General features: G+C 37.0%; 1 protein-coding gene across 1 annotated transcript in view; it reads right to left on the minus strand.

Annotated features, from left to right (window-relative positions):
• LOC131151920 (acyl carrier protein 2, mitochondrial-like) overlaps positions 1–8688 on the minus strand; it is a 32432-nt gene extending 23744 nt beyond the window's left edge. The window contains exon 1 of the mRNA XM_058103422.1: positions 8246–8688. Coding sequence (XP_057959405.1) covers positions 8246–8500 — 255 coding nt within the window. The 5' untranslated portion in view covers positions 8501–8688. The remainder of the gene's footprint in view (positions 1–8245) is intronic.
• Between the last annotated feature and the right edge of the window lie 2477 nt (positions 8689–11165).

Here is an 11165-nt window from a genome sequence, read left to right on the forward strand (position 1 = left end):
ACTTCTTTTTCCACGAACCCTGGGAAGTGAAGTCATTTCAAAACAAAAATTTGCCACTATGATGGAACTTCATAGTAAGTTCTACAAAATTCCACACGATTTCGCCCAGCGTACTGATCCACTGAATTCCCAGTACAATATCACAGCCCCCCCAAAATCAGGGAGTACATATCAACTTCAAATCTAGTCCCTTGCACCACAAAGCTCACTACTGGACATCTTCCCTCACACCGTATCTCTTCTCCATTAGCTACTTTCACCTTCACCTTCTCACCACTATCCAAGGTCAGCTAAAGTCTCCTGACCAGGGCTGGATCAATGAAGTTGTGAGTGCTGCCTGTGTCTACCAATATCACAAAGGATTGTCCCCTAAAACAACCAACCACTCTCATTGTTTTAAAGTGAGGGGATCCCGTCAGGGCGTGTAGGGTAATTTCCACTTTGTCCTCTCCCGATTGCTGCTCTACCCCTACTTCTCCGAGACAATCATGCCATACGACCTCAAGGGGTTCCTCCTTCTCGTTTAAACAGTTGAGCTCATTTCCTTCCAACAAGAAAAGTTAGCAGCCCCACATTTATGCCTTGGATGCCATTTTGCATCACAATTAAAACACAACCCCTTGCTTTTCTTTTCTCTTATCTGTTCTAGTGAGTATTTGTGGACCTGGGTGTTGGGTTTGGCTGCTGGTTTGGTCACAGCTAGGTGATGAGATGGGGTAGAGTGCTTGGGTATGATATACCTCTTAGTTGCTAGGAGGTTTTCCTCTTGTATTCGGGCCTTGCCATAAGCCATATGCACATTGATTGGGTTCAAGAGTTTCATTGCCCACCTGATCTCCTCCTTCAATACCCCCATGAACAAACTGAGCCGATGGCCCTCATCAAGGTCTCTGACTCTATTGGACAATTCCTCGAACTATTCCTTGAACAAGGTTACAGTAGAGGTTTGTTTTAGGTTTGATAATTGCTCCAATGGGTCTTCATAGGGAGCGACCCCAAATCGGGTATGCAGGGCTCTTTCGAATGTCTCCCAACTTGTTAATAGACCAGACCTCTCGAAGTCTTGAAACCAGATCAAGGCCTTGTCCTCCATGTGGAAGGAGGCCAACAAAACCCTTTGATGGGGTGGGGTTTCATGAAATAGGAAGAAATGACTGACCCTATAGAGCCAACCTGCTGGATCCGAACCATTGAATTTAGGAAAATCAACTCTCACCGTTTTAGTTTGAATACCTGCTCTATTTATAATGTGTTGCTCCCCATTGAAGCTCTCATGGGGTTGATATCTGAACTCGTGGCTCGATGTCTCTCTTGTCCCTTCCAGGTCGAATTTCTGCTTGCTGAGACGCTTCACCGCATCGGAGAGAGCTCCCAACTGTTGAGTCACGGTGATGAGTAGCTTCTACTGTTCTGCTTGAGTGATTTGCATCTCCTGCTGAGCTTTCTGATGCTCTTCTTGTGATCTCTTCAGGGCAGCGATGGACTCCAACATCTGGTTCATGCGAGTTCCCTCTCCCATGGTGGTAGGAGTTTGGCTCTGATACCAATTGTAATGAATCCACTCGAAGGGATGATGAACTCAACACAATTTGTAATGAACTCAAATGAGTGGTAATGCCTGACTGAATGCATTACTTGCAAGAGAATGAAATTACAGGGATGAACTGAATTTAATACTGCAATGCTTACAATGTAAATTGAAATAAGGAAGAACAGGTTGGTTGGTTCGAGAGAGCCACTCTCCAGAAACAGAAAGCAAATGTCCAATTTTCTAACTCTCCCCTATTCCCACTGTCCCTCAACTTTATACATAGCAAACTCTAACTAACTATTCTGGAATACCCCCTGCGCTCTACTACAGTTGGCCCCTTAACACATAAGCAACAATGAGCCGTTAAGGGAGTTCGGCCCAGCACCCAGCCCAGCTGCCACGTGATCCACGCCTCGGCCCACGACGATCCGAGCTGCAAAGAGCCGACCTGCGAATGGCCAACCTGCCCACGCGCTCACTTTGTTCGGCCTCTTCTGACGACCTCAACTCAGCACCATCTGTCCGAGCTCCCTTGCGATCAGCTGTTCCGTCCGAGCCCCTCAAGCCCTATGTTCGAGCTCCCCTGTAACGGGTCGTCTCATCCGAGCCCTCAACCAGCTCGGCATCTCTTCTATCTAACAACCAGCTCGGACCCCTTCTATTTGCGTTCCCTGGTGAGGAGTTCCCTTGGCCGAGCCCCTCGATCTACTCGAATTCCCCTCTGGTCGTCGTCTCCGACCTTATTCATGACAACTTTTTCTATCGATAAAAGATCTATTATTAGTTGGGCATCAAGGGGATGCCAACCCAAGGTACAAGCAGTCAGCCGCCCAGCAGGGTGTCACAAATCAAGAATTGTGATCATTCACAATTTGCCCACCATGCCAGCTGGAAGCATCAGCCACCCAATACTCTTTGCAAATTTGAAGCAGAGTAATCGAATCTTTGAAGGCTTTCCTGTTCCTTTCTTTCCAAGCACACCAAAATATGGCAAGAGGAATGAGATTCAAAGCCTTTCTCTTCTCCTTGGTGGCTCTAATGCTTTTCCAAGCTCTAATGCCTTTCCAAGCCCAAAGCTCTCCTCTTACTAAACATGCAGTAACCCATTGCTGTCCAGTCAAGGGCGGAGCCATGTTCCACATACTTCTTGTCCCAGGACAGTGAAGAAGAAAGTGGTTGACTGATTCCGCATCAGCCATACAAAGAAAAAAACTGTCGGTAACAGTCAGCCCATTTTTCTGCAAGTTTTCCAGGGTTAAAATTTTTCCATGCATTGCCTCCCGGGCAAGAAAGAAGACCTTTGAAGGGGCTGCTGTCTTCCAAATACAATTCCAAGGGAGTTTGCAGCAATTTGTTCACATTGGAAATAGCTTCCTGTAGAAAGATCTGACTGTGAAAACAACATGACTGTCCAACACCCATTTTGGTTCACTGGGGATATTTTGGTACCAAAAATTGTAGAGATAGCTATAGAAGTCAAAGAGAGCATGTAGTTCCCAACTTCCCAATCTGCTGCATTTCTAGTAAAGGGAATATTTTAGAAGATCTCCTAATATGAGATTTGAAGATGTCCTAATATGAGATTTGAAGATGATGACTGATGGAGCAAAGCTTCAAAATATACTAGAAGCAAGGCAAAATATTTGAAATGCAATTTTAGTCATTGTAGAAGGAATAGTGGAGAAAGTATTAAACTTGAATCTGTACATAAGATGTAATATATGGCATGTTGGGTAACATGGAAAATTTCTTCAAGTCTATTGTTATGTAGGAGTAATAGCATAGAAAATATTGAACTTAGTAGTTCAAGAAATTACAAATGGCGGTCTATTTTAGTATCTTAATTCTATTATGTAAGTTGAGTGAGAAAAACTCCGCCTACGATGCACTTAATGTCCTAATTTTTTCACACACAACTGGTCCCAAGCCCGGGTAAAGGAGGAGGGTTGTGTTAGGTAGCTGACAACCAGCATAAAATTTTTCAAATCATTATGATATGAATCCTTACCGACTATTTGCTGGGGCGTCCCTTACAAATGACGCGTTGCACTTGTACCACCTGGGTGCAATTAAAAGTGGGTGAGGGTAGGCTAGGTCGTCACCCCGAAGCGACGCGACGTGTCGGCGCCTGGGTACGGTGTCAAATATGAGAGGGTTCCTACATCATTCTAGACGTGGGCAGGTAAAGAAGTTAGTTCAAGAAATTAGGATTAGATTAACAATTTGGAATATAGGGACACTTACGGGTAAAAGCATGGAAATTGTGGACACAATGATTAGAAGAAGAATTAATATAATTTCCCTTCAAGAAACTAAGTGGGTGGGGGTGAAAGCTAGAAAAATTGATAAATCAAGAATTAAACTTTGGTACACTAGAAAAGAAAAACATAAGAATGGAGTAAGAATTATTGTAGCCAAAAACTTAAAAGATAGCGTTATTGATGTAAATAGAGTAGGGGATAGAATTTTAAAAAATCAAGATGGTATTAGGCCAAGAAATAATAAATATCTTTAGTGCTTATGCTCCTCAAGTTGGCTTAGCAGAAAATCTTAAGAGACAATTTTGGGAAGATATGGATAGTATTATACAAAGCATACCAGGGAGGCAGGGACTAAGAAAATATTTATAGGAAGATATCTAAATAGTCCATGATTGCATAAATTGGCGGAAAAGGATTCATATAGCCGACCCCACTTAGTGGGACTTAAGGCTTGGTTTTGTTGTTGTGTTGTTATTTATATCTGAATGGACACGTTGGAATGGATAATAAAAGTTATAATAGGATGCATAGAGGATATGTATATGGAGACAAAAATGAGTCTGGGGTGATGATCGTAGACTTTGCTATATGTATGATTTTAGTATAATGAATACTTGCTTTAAGAAGGGAGAAGAACACTTAATAACCTTTAAAAGTGGACAAAATAGAAGTCAAGTAGATTTTTTTTTTTAACTAGGAGGGTAGATTCATTGTTTATCATGCAAGGATTGTAAAGTTATTCCAGGTGAAAGCCTAACCACACAACATAGAGTCTTAGTGTTAGATATATGTATTAAAAAATGGAAGAAAAAGGATAAAATAAACCAGTGTAAGAGAACTAGGTGGTGAAACCTAAAGGGAGAAAATATAATAAATTTAAAGATAAAATTATCAAAGATGGGGATTGTACTATAGAGGATGGGATAGATACAAATACTCTTAGAAGTAGATTAGCTAACACTATTAAAAAGATAGCAAAAGAAATTTTAGGTGAATCAAGGGAAAGATTCTCGAATAGCAAAGAAAGTTAGTGGTGGGATAAAGATGTCTAGAAAGTCGTAAAGGCAACAAAAATAATTTGGTATAAAACGTGACAAAAAATGTAGAAACATGGATAACTTTGAGAAGTATAAGGAGGGGAGAAAATATGCAAAAAATGTCATTAGTGAAGCTAAATACAGATAATTTAATAGTTTGTATGATAGATTAGATACAAAAAAAAGAAGGAGAAAGAGATATATTTAAACTTGCTAAAGCTAAAGAAAGTAAGGACTTAGGAAATGTAAAATGTATAAAAAGTAAGGATGATATTGTCTTGGTTAAGGACAAAGACATTAAAGAAAGATGGCAAAGTTACTTTAGTAAATTGTTTAATGAAAACCAAATAGAAGGCTTACACTTAGATTTGACAAATGAGAAAAAGACTAAAAATATGAGATTTATTCGCAAAATTTATGTTAACAAAGTTAAGTTTGCACTAAAAACGATGAAAAATGGGAAAGCTATAGGACCGGATAACATCTCAATTAAAGTTTGGAAATGCTTAGGTGATAACGGAATTATATGGTTAACTAATTTATTTAATACAATTATAAAAACTAAGAAAATGTCAGATGAATGGAGGAAAAACATTTTAATACTTATATACAAAAATAAAGGAGATATTCAAAATTGTAATAACTATCATGGAATTAAACTTATGAGTCATATGATGAAACTATGGGAAAGGGTAGGGTAGTTGAACAAAAATTGAGGTTAGAAACGATGATCTCAGAAAATCAATTTGGTTTTATGTCTGAGAGATCTACCACAGAAACTATATATCTTTTAAGAAGATTAATGGAAAAGTTTAGGGAAAAGAAGAGGGACTTGCTTATGGTATTTATTGACCTAGAGAAAGCATATGATAGGATACCTAGGGAAGTTCTATGGTAGGTTTTAGGAAGAAAAAGGGTATATGTAGTAGGTATACTAATGTCATTAAGGATATATACGATGGAGTAATGACTAGTGTAAGGACTAGTGTAAGACAGAATATATGAAATATAATTTCAGTAATGGTAGGAGGAATATTGGAGACAAAGTTAAACTTGATGATGAAGAAATAAATAGCACTTGTAGATTTCAATACATTGGATCTATTATGCAAGCTGAAGGAGAAATTGAAGATGATGTAATACATAGAGTTAAAGCAAGTTGAATAAAATGGAGAAGTGCTTCAAGTGTGCTTTGTGATCGTAGAATATCCTGAAAATTAAAAGGCAAATTTTATAGGACGGCTATAAGACCAACTATGCTATATGGATTAGAATGTTGGGCGACAAAGAAATAGAATATCCAAAAAGTAAAAGTTATCAAGATGAAAATGCTTAAATGGATGAGCGGTATAACATTGAAAGATAAACTAAGGAACGAACATATTCGCGGTAATTTAGGTGTAACTCCTATATAAGATAAGATAAGGGAGGGATGACTCAAATGGCATGGACACTTGCAATGTAGGCCACATAGTGCATCAGTGAGGAAGAGTAAGTTAGTTAATGTGGGGGTCAGTAGAAGGAGTAGGGGTGGACCTAAAAAAACTTGGAAGGAAATAGTGAGTAAGGATTTAAGAGCCTTAAATCTGTCAAAAGAAATGGTCCATGATCGCATTAATTGGCGAGAAAAAGATTCATATAACCAACCCCACTTAGTAGGACTTAAGGCTTGGTTCTGTTGTTGTTCTTGTTGTTGTTGTTGTTGTTGTTGTAAATTGAGTGAGAAACTGAATAAGAAGTAACACAAAGTTAAAGCAAACTATGTAAAATGGAAAAGTGCTTTGAGCATGATGTGTGATCATAAAGTACTTCTAATTTTAAAAAAAAAAACAAAAAAAAATCTATACAATAACTATAAAGCCATGCAATATTGGAACAAAATGTTGGACAACAAAGACACAGCATATCTAAAAAGTAGAAGTAGCACTAACGAGAATGCTATGATGCATGAGCAATATAACTCTAAAAGTAAGGAATGAATAACACATCCATGACAAGCTAGGTGTAGCACACTGGCACCTATAGAAGATAGATAAAGGAAATGTAGTCAATATGGTTTGGACACTTGCAACATAGACCAAATAATGCTTAGGTGATTTTGTTGTGGTAGACACAATACGAGGGAGGGTAGACATAGAATCACTTAGACCAAGATAGTAGGGAATGGCAAAAGAAGATTCATGTAGCCAACTAGTGGGACTTAGGAGTTGGTTGGAATTGTTATAGTTGCTGTTGTTGTTGGTGGCGGTGGTGTTCTAATCAATTTATTCCATGAGTTTTTAAGATTAAAAGTTTTTGTGCCCATAAGAAATCTCAAAGTAACTCATTGAGAACTTCTAGGTGTATAATCTAAGAATAATATCACTCTTTATTAATTTGGAAACTGTGCTAAAAGCTTACACACACTTCCAGTGACACATGAGGGTATGACTGCATGTGCTTCTAAGATGGTTTTCCATGAAATGTACGAGCATTTCATCTCACATTTGAAAAATGAGCATTACACAAATCATTGTGTCAACAAGAGCCGAACTTGAAGCACAGCATTTTAATTTAGTAAGCATTAATACATCAGCACAGAGATTTTTTTCATTTAGCTAATTTTAACCAACATTCAGAAGATCTTATTAACTGAATTTGTTGTTTTTCAAACTTCAGCATGGTATAAGTTGTATAACATTGCAACAAAGATCAAAATCTACCATTCTACTATCTTTAAGTTCTGTAACTTTCTTGAGAAATTTATATTAACAGGTTCTACTACTGCTCACTGAACCCCAAAAGTTCTCTACTAAGGCAAGAGGAAGGCTATGCTGGGTTAAGACCAGCATCGGATTTTTTTATTTTATTTTTTTTTTGTTGGAAGTTACAAGATATACTAGAAGAAAGTAAAGAGATGGAATGTACAGACTCCAGTTAAATGGGAAAGTAACCTGCAGAAAGATAAGGCACAACAGAAAACAAGAGAGATTAAAACAGTGCGCGGAAGTTATGGTCTGTGATACGCACTGCAAATACCAATAATCAAACTCTTGTTTGAAATATAGCGCCTCCTCAAAGTAACCTTTATCTACACTTCTACTTTAGTATCGCCTTACAAGAGAACAATGTACTGAGATTCTTTAGATGATTAAGACTATTAACAGCCTTCATTTATAATTGACAGTCATGGAAGCGCCTCAAGGGCCAAGGCAAGTCAGTTAACATTGCTTAATTCTATCGAGTTTCCAATCCCACCATAAACAAATGAACTCTTCATAGCCTATAAGTTCCTGAAAAGATCTAAAATGAATAACACTAAATCAAGTGATTCAAATTAATTGCAATGCAGATCAAATCATAACACAGCTGAATCAAATTAGGAAACGAAAAACAATAGAAATCAATAGAGAGGCGGGGGGAGAGAGAGAGAGTACTTTGGCAGGATCGATGAAAGGGATAGACTTGAGGAGATCTAAGACGCGAGAAGTGACTTCCTCTTTTTCCAAGCAAGAAGAAGGAGAGTAAGCCGGTGATAGAGAGAAAAACCTAGCTCCAGCTATAATCCCCGGCACAGTAGAACCATTGAAGAAACGAAGCGGGGACGAGTAAACTTTTGAAGATGAAGATGAAGAAGATGAAGAAGATGAAGACAATCTGAGAGCGCGAATTCCAGATCGAACAGCCTGCATTTCTCACCCTCTTTTCCTTCAAAAGCTCAACCACTGGTTCCCTGTCCTCCCCTCTCTTCCCGTTGTCTCTGTAACTTCGGCTTGCAGACTCACAGTAATTACAACGTGGGTAAACGGGTTGAAGCCGATCCATATCCGACCGAGCCCAGCCCGGCTCATGGGCCATGGCCCATGGGGTTCCAAGTTCCAAACCGATCCATACACTAAAACAAAATTTATTTGAGGGCTCAAATATAACTTCTTTACTGTATAAGAAAAGTATAAAAATTAACACTCCTTCATTTTCTATCACCATAAATATCATCATAAAGTATGTGTTATACTTATTGCCCTATAAAAGGATCTTCTCTCCTTCTCATTTTGATATATACGCTCAAAAAAAAAGCTTAAAGTATGTAGACAAAAAGAAAGGATGAGAGAAAATGAGAGCTAAAAGAAATAGAGATATTTTGTATAAAACCAATTTCAAATCATCTTATAATTTGTCTCAAGATAATCAAGTTTTTTGTCACATCCGCCCGTAGAGTAGGCATAACCGAACCACGTAAAATTTATGTCTCATTTTATTTATTTTTCTACATCTCATACAACACGTTATTAGCGCGAGACTCTAACTATCTGAAATATTTCTTTAAATCTTATTTAATTTATTTCTTGTAAGTTTTACTCCACAAGAGTATAATATTCTCCAGAAGAGAATGTCTTTTAAAGTTTAAAGAGTATCAATTCCTAAAAGAGATGGTAAGATAGACCTCTTAACAAAAACTATGTATCTAGTCTCCATAAAAGATGGTAAGTATTTATATCTTGAAGATGATATATTTTTAATCTCTGGGAGACATTAAGATGAGACGTTTATCCTCCATATGAGATAGTACATTTAACATCTGGAAGAGGTGGTAAATTATTATCCATTTTCATATTGTAATTGAAATCATACTCCTAAAAAGTACAAATTGAGAAAAAAAAATATATTGTTCATAAAGTAACATATTTGAGTACCCCCGAAAGGGTGAAAGTAATATTATATTTATTATTATCTCAGTTTTATTTCATTTTTTATATTTTATTTTTCTAAATTGTTTTATTATTATTAATTTATTTAGATGTCGAACCTAAACAAAACTAAATTTGTTCCCCTTAATATCAAAGACAACAATTATGTATCATGGATTCTTGATATTGATATTCATCTAAATGCAATGAACTTGAGAAACACTATTTTAGATGAAAATACCACATCCCTGCAGGATCGCGCAAAAGTTATGATCTTTCTTCGTCATCATTTAAATGAAGAATTAAAGACTCAATACCTCACTATCAAAGACCCACTTATCTTATGAAAAAATTTAAAGAATAGATTTGACCATAAAAAAACTATGATTTTATCAAATGCTCAACATGAACGGTTGTACCTGAGGTTGCTAAATTTTAAAGCAGTAAATGAATATAACTCAACTCTGCATAAGATTAGCTCGAAGTTAAAATTATGTGGTGAAAATATTACTGATGAAGACATGCTTGAAAAGGCATGTACTATTTTTTATCTCACTAATGTGCTCCTAGAGCAGCAATATAGGGAGAGAAACTTTATAAAATTTTATGAACATATATCATGTCTTCTTGTTGCTGAGCAAAATAACGAGCTTTTGATGAAAATCACCAAACTCGCCTTGTTGGCTCTAGAATAAAGTCTAGAGGGGGGTGAATGGATTCTTTTGCGTATTTAGAATTCTTCTACAAAATAAGAATTTTTGGCAAGATGTAAGTAATTATATCACAATGTAAATAAAATAAATCAAGCACAAGATATAAATTAAAGAGTTTAGGGAAGAAAAGCTTAACAAATGATTTTAATGTAGTTTATCCCCTTGCCTATGTCCACATCATCAGACACACTCAATGATTCCATAATCCACTATAATCTCCTTCACCGGCGGAGAAGCCTTTACAACCGGGAACAAATCTCTTTCACTCACCAAGAGCTGCAAAGTTCACCAAGAATCCTTGCATGTTGGTTTACCAAGAACCTTCAACCACAGTTCACCAAGAACCCTTTGCGATCCGATTCACCAAGAACCTTTTACAACTTGAAGATGGAATACAAAACAAATGCTTATAAAATGAGCTGATAATTAATACAACCCAAACCTCACACAACACTCTCAAAGTAATGATTCACAACAAAGATAAGGAGCAAAAGAGAAGTTGAGCACTTGAAATATGAACTAAAATGTGGTGTCCTTGGGAATGATATATGAACTACTAAATCAATGTTTAAAACAAGTCTTTGGACTTGTATTTATAAGTAAAATGGGCTACTAGCCGTTTTATGGCCGTTGGGATGATATATTATATGTTTACTTTGAAACTAGTTATTTAAAGCCTTTAGGGACTTAATTCTGATGTAAACCATCAATTCTTTAACCCAATTAGTCAATTGTTTACCCCATTTAGTTGATTGATTACCCCAATTAGTTGACTGATTTAGCATATTTAGCTACTGCCCTAATTAGTCAACTAATTGCCCAAATTAGTCAATTGTTTGCCCAATCAATAGACTAATTGCCCCAATTAGTCAACTGATTGCTCCTTAACTAAAAGTGTCTTCAACATGAAAGTTGTGGGATGTTTTCTTAGCTATCCATAGATACTAAGATTTCCC

Source organism: Malania oleifera, chromosome 1, assembly GCF_029873635.1.
Source record: "Malania oleifera isolate guangnan ecotype guangnan chromosome 1, ASM2987363v1, whole genome shotgun sequence".
NCBI lineage: Eukaryota > Viridiplantae > Streptophyta > Magnoliopsida > Santalales > Ximeniaceae > Malania > Malania oleifera.